Raw genomic sequence first — 16,793 nt, forward strand, 5'->3', positions numbered from 1 at the left:
CCATTAGTTGGGAACTTCAATCACTGATAAATTTCTTACTCTACATTGATTGGAAAGCGGAAAAATCTATTATTCAAACAAGCTAAGTTTTATATGTATGACTTTCTTGGCTTATAATATAAACATAGTAGATAATTTAACTAAAACATTATGTATGCAGCAGGGAGCATTAAGTATTTTTACAGTAATCTGATGCACTACTGCAGTAATTACCCTACTATTCCATGAAATAGAATATTTTCTATTTTAACCCAGCATTCAAACCACATACATTTACATTCTTTTACAATCTTTTCTGTGAAGTGAAATACACGGTGCACGAAGCTGTGTTAAAAGATCAAAATGCTTGAAAAAAGCCCAGAATTTTCGCTTCTGCTTCTTTGAGAGTACAAAGAAAACAGGGGTCAAAAAGCTGGTGGTCAAATGGTGAGAGGGTGGATCTGTTCTCTGTACCTGGAAGAGGAAGGACAGATAATCGCAGTCTGATGGCTGCTTAAAATATGTACTAATAGCTGAAAATAACTCAGAAGAAATGCCAATCCCTGAGCCTCTCTGTAAATCTGTTTTAAACTTCTATAAAAGAGTAAACAGTATCTGCAGTTAATGAAACCAGTGACAGGAGTAACAGTTATCAAATTGACTACAACACAAGCTGAGATCAAATGCTCTCAGCTTTATATGTGCGTTTCAGAAAGGTCACTGTTTTTCTTAGAGCCCTTAAATTTGGCTAGAATCCATTAATTTTCTAAGAATCTCAGGTTTTTCATAAATAAAATGGTAAACTTTTAGCCCTTATGGTCCAGACAAAAGCCCAAAAACACAACTTGTCTGCACCCTAAAGTTTCCAAAGCCACAGACTACAGAGGAAATAACAGGAAGTGCCTATGTTATTTATTGTTTAATCTCGTTATTTTTAGGCCAGTGTAATTACTTAAGGGGGCTCAAATCATAATTTCTGAAGCATATGGAGTATCAATAATAATAATAATAATTGCTTTTAACAATCAAAATCCATCTCTTGCAACTGAAGGTATATTTAAACAAGAAAATGTTCAGTTGAGTAGTAGTTGAGTAGTTAAATGATTGACAAAACTAAACAAATACTATACAATACAACAAAAACATTTCTCTTCAGGCGTACTCTTTACTCTCATAACAATTCTCTACAGAAGATATTATGGGAATTAAACTTATGCTGGGGGCTCTCATATCAGGGCCAAAGTTCTTCAGATTTAAAAGAAAACAAAAACAAAACCAAAGAAACCCCCAAGAACATTCCAGAAAAATAAAGGCAAATCCTGAGATCCCCAAGCTCACAGTTGGCTTACTTTTGGTTTGGGATTTTTCAGGCACGGAAGGAAAATCAGATCTTTAGCTTTCAGGACGGTTACAGAGCTTCCTATGGATATTAAAGGTGCTTTATTATATCTGCTTTATGACAAACAGGATTCAACAACTTTTATTTGCACTCATGAGAAGACTGATGAAAGAAGCATTAATTATGCTAACAGCCATAACACAACAGCTGTTCTTGAGAGCTGCAAGTTGTACAGCACTCCAAGTGCCATGCATACAGGTTTGGTGCAGAAAGCACAAAAATGGCCCAGGACTCGTTACTACTGCTCTGGAACTGGAAAGATGGTGTTTGATATTGCCTTGCAGATGGCTCTGTAACTCTAATGCCTGAAAAACCCCAGTGTTTCCATCTGCATTTTTTCGTCTGCTTCGCAGAGAGACCAGAGAAGACTTTGAATTACAAGTCTAGTCTGTATGAGGATTAAAAAAAAAGGTGCAAGTGACAAGCTCTGAAACAGAGATTCGGACCTTGCTCTAACAGTGGCTATAAAGCTTCCAGCCTACACAGACCCCGCAGACTTTTCCCTCCTTCAGAGAGAGTTAAGCACCAAGAAATGGGGGTAGGGAGTTCCGAGGGTACAGAAATCCACAGGAATTTATTTTAATAGCCACTGCTAGATACATACATTCTAGAGAAAAAGTATCTAATATAATTTACGTTACACTGGGATATTCCAAACTCAGAAAACATTTACTTCTTGTAACTAAAGAGTTCATCTAATTGAAATGAAATTTGAACATAAAACTTAGCAGAAATGGATCAGCTCCTTTGAACTACACAATGGAAAAATAGTAGACAGTGAGATCATTAGTTAGTATATTGCAATAAGTTGGAAACAGAAGAGATGTCTGGTTCCCTTAAAACTATTTATCGGCAGGTAATTTTTGGTCTGTTTGAAAGCCTTTGCCAAGGCAGCCAGAAGACCAGAACTGATAGAAGGAAAAAATCACTGGTACCTAACTAGCATAGCAGCACAGGGGCTTCTGAAGCTGTTCATTGATAAAACACCCTGACAGCTTCCCACATTTCCCTGGAGTATCACATAAGGAGAATGTCTAGACACAGTACCAATGATACCACACAAGTCTTAAGAACACAGATATTGTCTTTCAAAGTTCTTCAAGCGGGTAATTTCTACTGCATATCAAACAAATGGTTTAGATTACTATGAACACCTACAGGACAACTCTAGGTCAGGAACCTACCAAAATTCATGAAAGGATCAGAAGTCAACATGAGATTCTGTTTATCAGTAGTTCTGAAGTTCCCTCAGATGAAACTACTGTATTCAGTACAGGTTCCTTAAATTACTATCAGTTTGCACACCAAGGGCAAGCGGATGTTTAAGGCATGGACAAACTCACCCATGAAGATGCAGGCAAGGTAAACATGCACATGTGCAACAGCAGGCAAAGACTAGAGATTATTTCAGCCTAGATATCTGATAGCGTCCTCAAAGTTCAAAAACTATGGAGTTTTAGAACACCTCCTTATTTCCTTATTTCTAAAAACATTTCTCTTTAAGAAAAGAAATGGAGATACTCAATATCTGTCACTTCCATCTCCTGTTTATACTTACTTTATCGGATTACAGTCTCTCCTCCCTTGCCAGTAATAATGCCCACTGCAGGTAGTGCAGGGAATGGGATGTTTCATCTTTTGTGATCACATGTGCTGTTATTCCTATGGATCAACCCCCTCAGTAAACAGCAGTAGTAACTGATAAAGGTGGCACTATCCATCACTTACCATCCTGCTGATCACATTCTGGGGCATCCCTCCCAGCTTCTGTCTTCCAGGTTTGAACTGCTGAACAGCACAAAAGAGGCTGCTGTCTGTGAGTTCTATCTGGCTCTCTGCTTCCGATTGTTTCTGTTCTCCCCTTTTCTATATTTTTTATTTCTTCTATGGGTACAACTGTCTTCACTTCCCACTGATGTCAGCAGTCCTGTCATATATAGGTGTGTTCACAATTCCACTGCCTCCACTTAACACTTCATAACTCACTTGTGTTTGGTCCCAAAGTACAGTATGTAGTAGCAACCTTGTCTAGTAACATGTACTTAGAACGACAAGGAGATTCGATTACATCCAAAAAGGAATGTGCCTAACTACTTGCAGACAGATGTATGGCACGGAGTTCCTATGGAGGGATACAGAGCACCGAGACCAAAACTAACTCCTGTTTGATCTTCATGCTCATCAGGCTGAAAGCAAGTCTTCCTAATCAAAACTTTGTATTCCTACTTTACTCCAGAAAATGGCAGCATTTTGGAAGATAAAGAATAAATGTGGGAATTTTGTCTCTGTAATCATACACTTTCAGTTCCCAGGAAAAGGTAGGTCATCTAAATATTCCCATCACTGATGCATCAAACATGCTGGTACCACTGACTATCTGGTAGAGGCTCCTGCAGCAGCAAGACTAAAGCAAGTCACTGTATCACTTCTTGCACATTACTTAACCAAATAAAGTCAGTGTTTGATAAATGAAACAAAGTCGTTTGAAACACTCTAGGGATAGGCTAGAAATATGTTAAAGCCTGTAGCTGCATGTTTTCCTACAGATCAATTTAGCTACTTTAGGGTAACCCTAAGAGAAGACCCAACAATATCAAACAATGCCAATTTCTTACAACTCAGGATAAATAAATAAATGAAGGTACCTCCAAGACACGTGGCTGAACAAGGAGTAAACCCAATGTACTCCCAGTCGTAAATGACATCGTCATCTTCAGCATGTGAAAATTCTGGTGTGTAGGGGACAGGATCACTGTCACAGGACACCTGGTGACAGACTCGTTCTGTTGGTGGCTTCTCATCTTCACACTCCTCCTCAGGCAGTTCAACCTCGGTCTGAGTAAACGCGAGGAGAATTCGGCACTTCACGTCCCGCACCTGCACACCACTGCCACATGTGGCACTGCATGGAGACCAGGGCTCAGGAATAAACCTGCAAATAATCACAGTGCAGCAGAAACACTGCCATTTTATTCCATGCAATTGTGTCTGTGTGTGCACAGTGTGTTTATATGCAGAACAGACAATACATTATATTATTTGATGCTTAAGTAGAATGCAGAATCAAGTGTCTTCAGTCTTTCATTTGCCTCCCACCCCAAGCCATTCACCAAAATTTATAAAAGATCTAGGAAAGAATCACGAGGAACAGGGAAAAGTTGTACCCTTTCCTGAGAAAAAAAGGATATCACCTAAGTCTCCTTTTCAGTCTCCTTCAGTGCTAAAAAAGGGGAAATTATGAAGATATTTCTATATAACACAAAATAGCTCCCCAGGTACACAGAGTTGGGCATATGCCAAAAGTATATTTGCAGTCTGCTTAAATCTGAGAGGCCCTCACCTTATGTTGTGCTAAAAACCAGCAATGAGAGAGGAGTACTTTCCAAATCCAGCTATCTCCAATGCCCACCACCACAGGCTCCTCTTCAGATTCAATCTTGTAACACCCTCTCATCTTCAGTAAAGAGGTCTAACCAGAACAGTCTATAATCCATCATTTTTATTAGAAAGCATTTATGCTCCTGATGAACTACAGTAAAATCTTATTTTACAGATTGTGACTTTGTTATAATATTCTCTGACTTTGAGGGCCACTGACAGCAATTTCCAAAGTGGCACTGGAGTCAACGGGTTGAGTTTCATTAATAAAGTCATCCTGGGTGGCTCTGGAGTATATTTTGCAAGAAATTAAATACAGAGTTTCATACGACTTTTTTTTTTTTTTTCTTTTTTCAAAAGGCTGTAGTTGCTCTTTATTATGTTTCCAAATGCAGCTGATGATCAAAACACCAGCAGGAGATATAGGAGGACATATCTGACCAATGTTAAAAATGAATTTGGGAGGAAAGATCCAAATTAATATTCAAAGATTTTCCCCTTACCTTGGATTAAGAATTATCTTTCCCTTACTGCAGGAAAGCTGCCCTTACAAATATAAGAACAGTTGTGTAAGACAAAAATCAGTATTTATGCTCTGCATACACAGCAAGCACAGAAAAATGTCAACAGTGTGGTTGATTCTGTGGCCAGTTTATCATCTTGCACCAATGACTTCTTGTCAGTGTACACAGAGGAAGAATCAAACAGAAGAAAGAAGAACAGATGGGTGGACAGCCTGCAAGGACACTCCAACTCAGTCCTTGGGATAGTCACCCAGGCTGTGACTGGGACAGGCCCCAGGATAGACTTTCTCTGGGGAAAAAGACTATTCCCATTTCCAACAGAGGTTACAAGGTTAACTGGTTATTCTTTAAGGAAATGTTAATGAAATACCTTGTACAACTCTACTACGAATATAAATATATAAAAGCCCATCAAAGTTTCTTTGAACAGTCTCAGGACTTTTGTTAGAGCTAAATGGTTCTCATCAGACCTCAGTAAAGGGCACCCTATCCCCAGCTCCTCTTCACACTGAGGAGAGCTGCAAGTGCTCATCCCTTCACAAATCTGGCTGCCTTCCAAGATGACCATACTCATTTTTATTGGAAAAGTACTATCAGAATGAGGGATGGCTGTGTCATACAGTGATCAAATCTGAGCAAATGCCCTACTGCCACAACCCAACAGCCCACTGAGTCTGAGCACTCAGCTGCTGGGGGTCAATGTCCAGATGCTCTGGATAACAGGTTCTAATGGAACATCTCTGGGAAAAGCTGCCAAGGAAGGCTTTCTCTTACTCCAGCAGACAGAATCAGCTTAACCCTGAAACAGCAGATCTCACAGTCTTTTCAAAGACAGCCATGCAAACTACCTAAGGTGGCCGTGGCAAAAGCACCCTCATCCAATGAAACACTTGAGCATGTGCCTAACTTGAGGCATATTAGCTGTGCTTTGAAGTCAGTGGGATGATAATGTGTTCAGAGGAAAACTTGTGCTTAAGTGCTTTATTGGATCAAGGCCAGTATGAACAGGCTTCACAGAATGATTACTTTCTTCTCCTTCTGTGTAAAAAAAAAACCAAAACAACCAAAAATTGAAGTCCATTTGTAGTTATGTACCTAACTGGAAAAATAAAACTGATGGACATTTATAGTTGAAAAGAGTTGGTTGGTGTCCTAACCACACCTAAGAGTTTGCAGTCTGAAAGCATAAGTTCTTTTGGTAAAAGAATGACAGCAGCATATGAGAAATAAGTGTTAGTTTTGTGTACTGCTAGTTGAGTGCATTAAGACATTCCACAACAATGTAAGACATTCTTTTGAAATACTGTAAAAATTAAAGGCAATTTTGAATCTTAGCAATTATTCCATTCAGCAACCAACTTATTTATAAAGAAACTCATAAAATTCTAAACATTTTTTTCCTTTATTTCTAGCAAGGCTATATTACAACTGAGGTTTTCCTGCTGAATATTAGTGTCTGATATTTTTTCAGTGAACTGCAAGATAAAAATGCAACACATAAAATACTTTCTATTCTACCTTGGCATTTGCTAAACCAGTCACATGACTGTTGAAATCCTAAATTGTAGAACTGCTCCAAGGATGATCATGTTGAAGTCACAATAAGCACCTTCAGTAGAAGCCAATGGAGACTGACAATCCAAAATTAGAGCAAGGAACTGACTGGACAATAAGAGAACTGAATTTTATCTGAAGTTTTTGTTTAAGCACATGATTTTTAAAATTTTTATTCTATATTTAATGTGCAAAAGCAAAGCCTGTGATAGGTCATTAAAGCCCACTCCACCAGCCTCAGAAGTGATCTATTTTTCACTCCATGGCATTCACAGCATACACATGGCAATGCTCAGGGCACAGCACTTCCCTGAAACTCAGTCTGCCTTCAATGGGCAAACACTCAGAGTCATCTCAGGTTGGGATTAAGAAGCCTCAAAGTACTTGTACTACAATGCCTTGTCGATCATTGGGAATTTATAATGAGTAGGACAGTGGTAACTGAAAATTTTCTGAGATCTTTAACTGAGTTTGCAGAAGGGATCACCTGATTAAAAAAAGAAAAAAAAAAAAAAAGGAAAAGCATCGGAAAATGCAAATTTTAGCAGGTTCAACTTTTCACAATCAGCCTTTTAGTACAGTCATTCTTCCCAGTGCAGTACAGAACTAAAATGCTCCTATTTGTGCAGGTATGAATAATGAACACAGTACAGATGCAGTGGAGGGCACATCCAGGCTGCAGCATTACCAGTCTAATGCTAATGGGAATGTGCACTCACCTGGCACACGCTGTAAAAGCCAGTGTGGGATGACCTGAGAAATGAAGCGGTGACCTAAACTACTGATGAGAAAACTGGGACAGAGCAGTCCAACACAACCAAACCAAATCTGAACTGAAAACTGAACTCAGTGTGGCCCTCTGCAGCTTTCTAAAGACTTGGAAAACATGGTGTTTCTTAATTTTATTTTTTTTTCCCCCTCGTTCCTGTAGTTCTTGCTTTCAGTAAAGACAGGAAATGCCTAAATCCTGAAAAAAACAAATTCTTCTCTTGTGATATTTCCAGTTCCAGTGCACAAAGGGGCCTGGATAAAAGTTTGAATTATCTGAAATGGTGGCTGTTACTGGGGCAGAACTTCCACAACGCTGACACCCTGCCCCTCCCTACAGCACCACCACCACTCTACACAGTCACACTGCTGGCTTTATCAACATCGAGTCTAATGTGTTTCACAAAATCACCAGCCCATTTTCAGAGAAGGAGCTGTGAAAAATGGGTAATTCTCTATCACCAAAAGGACATTTCTGTGAAAATGACTCCAATATAATGAGCGTGAACCATTGTGAGAGACACTGCATTTCACATCCAGGGAGTACAACTGCGCAAGCCTAGTGATCCCTTTTTAGCTCATATTACTGAAAAAATGTATCAGCTTTTGAAACCATTTCAGCTCTGTCCTAAGCCATGACATGGAAAAGCAGTTGAGGTGTCTATTTCTATAACTTAAGACTAATAAAAAGGATGCAAGAACTTGCTTGATCTTCTCTGTGAATCCCACTGTAACTAAGAAGGCTCGAGGGAAGAACATTTAAAATAATGATTGGTATCAACTGTCATCACATTCCACAACTAAAAACTGAAAAGGTCAGACCTACATTTTTCTTGGCCTCACTTTAAGGACAGTCATTTTTTATTTTGCTAATAATAAAAAAAAAGAAGCTTTTGAACGTTCCCCCTCTATGTAAATTCAGGACACCAGCCGTGGTAGACCACAGCGGCAGAAATATTTATCTTCCACAAGCTACTTTTGGCATATCCATCACTTGTGGGTTCTAAAACACAGCTGCATTTATTCTCTTATTCATTATCAACTAAAATATCACACAAAAGCATAGAACGACAGTTGTAATAAAAGGATGTACTAGAAGTTGGGACTTCATATTGTGGCTTAAGTTTGCATGACAAGAGAATAACTAAAATTAAAAGTGATGGCATTTTACCAAGGAAATCGTAAGTGTCCTGCTAGGCAGAGATGGGCTACGAGCTATCACTGTGTCATGTATAAATTACAGAAAAAATTAAACAGATCCAAACCAGAGGAAAACCTTGTTATAATTTATTCTGAGAAAAGTAACTTATTGCTACAGTTTCTTTTTAAAACTTGATTCATGACCCAAAAATCTGTCTCTAACTGGAAAAGACTAGAGCAGTTAGGGCACAAGGTTTAAGGCATTGATGGAGAAACTCTCTGGTTGCAAACCACTGTCCACATGACCAACAGAAAATCTGTAAAAAGGAATGAAGTCAGGGACCAGTTATTTCTCATTTCCCCTTACCTGCCAGCTTCCTTAGAAGGCTAAAGTAAGAGCAGTTGGCAGCAGAATACAGGCAAAATTAAACTAATGGGGAATCTGGCTGCAGTGTTAGAACTGCGTCTCAGGAGAGCCCAGAATGCCCAGAATAGGAAAGCACAGCACCTCAGCAGCACCTCAGCAGCACCTCAGCAACACCTCAGCAACACCTCAGCAGCACCTCAGCAGCACCTCAGCAAAGAGGGGATGGCCAAGAGGAGTCGTTGGCAAGAAGTGGTTGGAAGGAACTTTCAGACTTAGGTGAAGATGCTTCTTGAAAATGTGAAGGAAAGTCCCAGGATGAGATGAGGATCAGGAATGAAAGATGAAAAACATCTCAGTCTCCAGAATAAGTGAAGAAGAAAAAAGATTCAGGAAACTGCAAAACTGCACAGGTGTAACAACACTCTGGGAACTAGAACACGTGGATCCATTCACACAGTGAGGCTGCAGTGGAATACGTCTGTCACAACTAGGAAGGATGACTTACTGCTTCCTTTGTCAGGACAAGGTACAAGGGAACCCATGACAAAGTTTCCAGCTCATTTCTGTTATATTCTATACATACTCTGAACCAGATGCTGTGTCCCTGCCAGTCCTCCTTGCTTGTTCTGTCAGACTGATGCTGAAGGACCCTAAAAACCTAGAAACTGCATTAGCTCACAGCTGCCACAGCAGGATTTTGTAATGCTAGAGATAATTTTCTTTATAGCTTCATGCTGAACACTCTTTAGAAGTGGCCTCGTACCCCTCCATTCCGCTATGCTGACATTCAACAGGCACATTTGATTGCATCACCCCTTTTGACAATCACACTTTATTTTTATGTCTGTGCTACTACCCTGCCTGAATTCAGGGCCACCAATTTGGAGGGTGAAATAACTGCTCACAGTAGGCTGACACCTGACTTGAGAGGCTAGAGCAGTGAAAAGTTTAAAGTACAGTCACCATAACTGTATAAACACCTGTTTGGCAAGAGGTTTCTTCTGTGAGTCAGTGCAGGTGTAAAGATTTTATTACTCATGATCACACCTGTTGCTGCATGTGTGCCAAAAATCAGGAATAGCTAGATGGAAGAAGAAAAATAAGCATAGGGCACACTCTGCTCTCAGAGAAATATAAATCCAAAGGAACTTCAGTAAGCTCACCTAAACTATTTCAAACTGACATTATTACAAAAGAGTGCAGAATTCTGCAGAGTACAACAAAACACTGTTCAAAATCTCTCATTAAAACCTTATAGAAAACTAAAACTTTTTAGAAATTTAAATATTATATATAGAATGTATTACATATTCATATATATGTATGTATGTAAGAAATGTACCCAGGGCATATAAGCAACTGAATGGATGTCCTAACGCAAAAGGGTCAGGAACAAGTTGTGGCTGGATTTAAGTTATGCTTTCATCCTCAGAACTTGCAAGGTTCATGCTCATCAGTTTTTAAGGGGACTCTCAAAATCCAGATGTCATTTCACACATATGCACATGTAAAATAGTACAACTTACCCCCACAGATCAGCTAAGCTCAGAGATCAGCAGGTTTTTCTCACTTTCTTTAGGCATTGGTCTCACCCCCCAAGGAAAGGGGGTGGCAAGCCTACAAAATACCTCTTAAGTTTTAATACAACCACTACATTATTGAGGTAACAGCTATGACTGGGATAGAACTGCATTTATTTAATTTATATCTGCTGAAATGTTTCCACGTGCATTAATTAAGGTTTAATTAAGCTCAGTTAAGATCCCTTTGAATTGTACAGATGATATCAGGATACTGTAATAGCTCAGTGTCATCCAGAACAGGAGCTCCAGAAGCTATTGAGATGGAACATTAGGAACAGCTCATAACACAACTCATCTCCCCAGGAGGGTCAATGATCAAAGCAAACTGCACAGCAACAGTCATTGCAGATATCTGCAAAACACGCTGGGAATGTTTCTTCACTGTAAAAGACAATGAACTTACGTTGGCTCTTCTGAGACTGTTATGGTCTCTTCCATTTCATGGGCCTGTTTAAACCATGGCAATTTTGCTTCCACAGGACTTTTTTCTGGTAGAGGAAAAAAAAAACCCAAAACATTCAGTAATTCCTCCAAAATCAAAGCAATATGTAGATGTTTGCATTATTCACCTTCATACTGCCTATTGATCTAATGCTTTGAATAAAGATATACTGGATAATAGAACAAAATTTACTAGGGAATTTCTTCATGATGTTTGAGTTCCATTCTTTGTTTTAAATATGCAGAAATGAAGAAGAGAGAAAGAAACTAGTTTGATTATAACTTAATGAGCTGCTGAGGTCCACTGAGAATGCTGAAACATTTAATGAGAGCAAACAAACAAGATCCCAGGTGATACATACGGAGTTTCGTTCCCATTTTAAATATCACTGAACAATTTCTCCTCCCCATGTTAACCTCATTAATTCTGGTTTTCCCAATTTGACCAGACTGTATAGATTTAGTTTGCATGTTCACCTCATGACAGTCTGGCCACAATATCAGCAAAAAATATCAGCAGGGCACTTTTCCTAGCACCAATAATTAAAGTGCTTGTTTCTGCCAAGACTGAAATAAGTCCTAGTAAATTCCAGCTTCTGGCATTTCTGAGAAAGGTTACCAGGGGCTTTTAATTCTCCGAACAAAAATGTAAAACAATAACAGACCCAGACAAAATTCCAGTTACCTTTTGGCTTGTAACAGGGTATTGGCACGACGCACTCCTCTTTTATGTGCAGTTTAAGTTGTGGGTTGCAGCCCCCGACATGCTGCCCGCGGTGGTCGATGCACAGCACCACTCGGTACCGCAAGCCTCGGCCACAGGTCACTGTGCACTGTAGGAGACAACACAACCACCTCAACCCATGTCTTTATTCTATTTACAAATGCTCTTAAGAAGGAACTTCCAAGTACTGATGACCTGCTCACTTAAGTTTTTTCCACGGAGACGCGTGAATTTGCCCCTGCATTGCTAAGCGAGTAAAGAAAAGGCTGAGGCTGGAAAAAAATGTCTAAGTTTTGGGAATGCAAATGATCTCTTGGGGTTCTGTAAAGCTTATCTGATTGGCAACAGTCTGAACCAGAGATGGCTGTGCACTGAGAATACACCCTCTCACAGTGGTCATTTGCACTTAAAGCTGGGTCAGGCGTGCTGCAGTTTCTACGCTCTGTGTCAGTGATGTCATTTGGATGAACTAAGGAATTACAGGAGTACTGAGCTATCTGGCTGTATCAGATAACCATAGCCAGGACAAGTTGCCTTGTGCTCTTGTAACTGTAATGAAAGGTAAGAATGCTGGAAAATCACCCTTGCAGACTTGCCAGCCCCTAAGACAGACGTGCCTTTAGCTCTTATATCCAGTGAAATACTACGTTTCTCAAGAACTGAGACATAAATGATCTGATTGCAGAGGGACCTCACCTCTGTCTCTAACTTCTCCTCCATATAAAGCAGGAATTCAACAGGCATAAAGAATTCTACATGCATTTTTCTCCACACAGACACATGAAAATTGTGATTATCAGGCAGAATTGCTTAGTGCAAACGTCTCCTAGAAAGAACTATGAATTATCTTTCAGGGCTATACTTTTCCAATAGCACTGTGCTCATAAACACATGGTAACACAAGACTGGAGGCTTTCTTTAAAAAAGAAAGAATAAAGGTCCAAATTACTTTTCAACTTACTTGAGACCATTCCATTGCCACCCACTTCGGACAATCAAACAGATTGCAGGTCTGAATGACTTTGGGCTTTGGGGCATACATGCATTTCCATTCTTCCACTTGTAGTATCTCTCCATGAATGGTCTCCTCTACACACACAAAACTTCTCCTCTGAATGCCACCTCCGCAGGAAACTGAACATGCAGTCCATGGGTTATGTTCCCACCTGGAAAAAGAACCCAGATATATTAAAAATAAGGCTCTTTTTTTCCAGTAACCACTGTTAAAAGAGTAAAATACTGAATCCAACCATAGTGTCAATTAAAACTCACTGACAGTTTGTTTGCTGGATTCTCACCACACACATATGTACTGAATCACAGAGATACATTGCATAATTCCAGGCTCAAATTCATGTGCAAAATCAGGAGAAAGACAGAAATACAAATTTAAGTTATTTCCAAAATAACTGAAAATCTTATCCTCATACACATGTTAAAGACCATGAATATACTGAGCTGGATTACTGGAATGAATTTACTTCTAAATAGTCTAGATCACCTAAACAGAATATTTTTGATTTAATTTACATGGCCATATAGACCCTATGAAGACCAAAGACAGATCTGACTGTCCTAACTCAGGGTGTTACTACCCACAGTTGTTCATCATTGCCCACATCATTCAGACTACCCTTAAAAAAAAATCTGTTCATTAAGTAATTTTTAAGGGAACTCTAACACTTTGGGTAAACCCAGACATTTCATATCAAACTGTCTTTGTCCATAAGGACTCTGAAGAAGTTGTGACAGCTATCATTTGGCTGGTCATCACTGCAGTGCTACAAGAGTTTTCCACCCTCATTAAAATGCCACTGAATGACCCTGTATTCTCACTTTTCAGCTTGCTTCAAGCAAAAGGTAGCTGCTCATCCATTCCAGCTGTTTTGGCTAACCTAGCTGATTCCTCCCAAAGCAGGGCAATGCACAGCTTACAGAAAATTTAAGAAAAACCTGTCAACCAGCAGAGCTGTGGGGCAGTAGCCTAAAACAGAGGGATAATAACCTTATGGAAAGGAACATCTTCAAAATGGACATCTATCCACAATCTTTGACCTAACTATAATAAAAACAGAAAATGTTGCACCACCTGAAGTGAGAATTACATTAAGGTTTTTAGGCTACAAACTCAGTTTCATTTATCTCTGGGCCTTAGCGTGAATGTACATTTAAGCTGTCACCCCTCAAATAAATCTAACTTCAATAATATCCTGCCCCTGTCACATTCAGAGATAACAAGCTTCTATCATAGTATTTGTCTATAGGTTCCAATGACCCATGTGCAATTTTTCCTCACCCTTCCCCTCTCATCTCCTGGCTTCCTTCCACCACCCAACCAAAACAAAGCCAAGCCCTGGGAAATGATTCGAGTCCTGCAGCACATCTTATGGTTCACCAATGTCCTGTCAGTTAAAACTTATTTCTATTACAACTGCAGAGGCTCAGAGAGGATCATGAAAATAATTATATCCATTATGAACAATGGACTCAGCAAGTACTACAATATCCCACCAAAATCAATTAATCAAGAGTAACTTGGCTATCATAAAGGAAGTCATAATATCAGAATTGATGAAGTAAAGGCCTATAAATCAAAGGTAAATTTAAGTAATTACTACACACTTTTTATGATGCAGCAGGTAAATCAAGGACAGTTCCTATTTTAAGCAATTCATTAAGCAGCCTACAAAAACATATTTATCATGCTTAAGCTGAATAGAAGAATGAGTATGTATACTCATGAGTATATATAAATGCAGAGCAAGCCATAGAACATTAGCCATAGAGTATATATTCACAAGAATTCTGAATAAAGCTGTATGCTGAGATACCGATATCATATCACAAATACAAAGCCCATTTGAAGAGCAGCAGTTATATTGTTCTTTGACTTAAATGAAAGGCCAGTGTTAACTCATTTTCTTTAAAAATCTCAGGAACTAAAGAGCAATTAACTATTTAATGAATTAGCAGCTCATGGATTTATATAGGTAAGGTTCACTGTGCTATGTGTAATACAAGGCTTGCAAGTGTTTATAGCACGAAGTTTTATAGTTGTTTTTCTTTATCTCATCAGTTTGAAACACACTCCAGATCCCATACTCCCACAAGCATTTTCAAGATGGAGTGAGGTCCATGGCTACTGGGGAAAAGGGGGGTCTTGGGCAAGCAGTCAAGGAGATACTTTCCAGAACCCACAGCTGTCAAGGGATCCTCAACAGTCCAACAAGTCTGAAATAAATGGAGGCATTCCAAAAGCTTTAAAAGAAAATTTTCATCCTGGGAAATTTTTCTATTTATTTCAAAAGAATTCTCCATCTGTAAAAATATTTCAGTGGGGCATTTACAACTCTAGCCACAGGAGAACTCTTTCAAGATTTTGTGGCGCGCACCACGACTTTCCCACAACTTCCTCGTGTGAATGGGAGAGCAGTGGTAAACACCACAGGACTGCAGAGCAGCCCTCCCTCCTCATGGCCCTCGTGTTATGTAGGAGGTGTGATGTCGGACTGCTGGTCGAGGTGAAGGAGTCTGTACAGCTTTGCTCCAGTGAATCTACTTTGGTTTTCCGCCCGCTTTGCAAGACCAATCCTGGGGCAGCATGTAAGAAACAGGTAAGGAAAGAAAAGGCAAAAAGAAAAAGCAAAAAGAAAAGGTGGAAGGAGTCCAGCAGAACCAGCACAGGCTAATGCATTCCAGTTACTTGACAGGGAACAGCACAGACAAATCCTGCCACATGGGAGCAAGACCTGCGTGTGCGCTGGACCAGAGTCCCCTCATGATGCAGGTAAACAAACCGTCTCTGTCAGCTGCTGGTTTCTTTCAGGAATTCCTGTAAGAAAAGCTGTTTCTACATCTTTGTTGTGTTTCCTTATGAGCCCTCCCAGTAGAACACGGCCTGTTTCCTTTCTCCTTCTTGCTGGCATCAACTCTGAGCCCTGCTTGGCCGCCTGCTATTTTACAGTCCTGACTCTGAAGCATCTCACAGGAAGACCATGATGCCTTCTGACAGGACACACCGAGGTGCTGAAATGAGGTGGGCCTCTCTCCGTAGTTCTGAGAGTTTGAAATAAGAGAACCTGCCCACAGCTTTATCGCAGACATAATCTATCTCACCACAGTGTCATGCAGACGTGCTGAGCACAGTAAAGCACAGAAAGAGGGATCAAATTTCTCTTCCGAGTGGTCTCCAAGCCCTAAGTGGTTCAGAAGATGAAATACTCATGTATATACATTGTGCTGAGCTCCAGAAGAGATCTGAAGTACAAAGGACTTGGCAGAAGAAATGGAAGGGGAGAGACACAGAATACAATTAGAGAACTTTACAGGATAAAGCTGTGGTCTATGTATTAAAGCCAAAGTACATCACAGGACAGCAGATCCACAAGGACAAATTGCTACAGAAATAAACTGTGACATTTATATCAGCTGTAATCAGTAGCTCCACTGAGCCGTGCAAGTCTATGATTTCATCCTTATTACTTCATATCTTTACTTCTTTAGAAAAATACACATTATTCATTTCATGACCTAATAAAGCAGAGGTTCAACTCCGATAAATATGCATCTAACTCCACCAACTATAATTCTTTACATTAACAGCAAACGTGGCTCGATGTTTTTTAGTCCTGAAATTCTTTACAGGACACCTAAGGCTTCCAGAGAAGTTTTAAATCCTTGTAATTGCATCAGGTAAAACAAACAAACAAACAAACAAAGGCAACAAGCTATGCTCTGATGACTTCATTTCAGACAGGAGATATTCGGACAACTCAGTATCTTGAAAGTGACATGTCACTCTTGATGTCAATAAACAGACTGTAGATATAAAGAAGAGCAGAAGAATCAGACCTCTCAAGGGAAAAAGAAATTCTGGAGTCCTGTATAGGGGATCTGTCCTAAAAAACTGCATACAGCTCTAAAGTAAAAACCTTTC

General features: G+C 39.6%; 1 protein-coding gene across 4 annotated transcripts in view; it reads right to left on the bottom strand.

Moving 5' to 3' along the window:
• The window catches only part of ADAMTSL3 (ADAMTS like 3), a 177,984-nt gene that overhangs the window by 37,515 nt on the left and 123,676 nt on the right, over positions 1-16,793 (bottom strand). For all 4 annotated transcript variants that reach the window (XM_027887039.1, XM_027887037.1, XM_027887036.1 and 1 more), the window contains 4 exons: positions 12,819-13,023; positions 11,819-11,966; positions 11,096-11,180; positions 4,024-4,310 (listed from right to left, as the gene is read on the bottom strand). In XM_027887039.1, coding sequence (XP_027742840.1) covers positions 4,024-4,310; positions 11,096-11,180; positions 11,819-11,966; positions 12,819-13,023 — 725 coding nt within the window. The remainder of the gene's footprint in view (positions 1-4,023; positions 4,311-11,095; positions 11,181-11,818; positions 11,967-12,818; positions 13,024-16,793) is intronic.

This window comes from Empidonax traillii, unplaced genomic scaffold (genome assembly GCF_003031625.1).
Source record: "Empidonax traillii isolate 1590-97213 ecotype Southwest subspecies unplaced genomic scaffold, ASM303162v1 scaffold201:size1909950, whole genome shotgun sequence".
Lineage (NCBI taxonomy): Eukaryota > Metazoa > Chordata > Aves > Passeriformes > Tyrannidae > Empidonax > Empidonax traillii.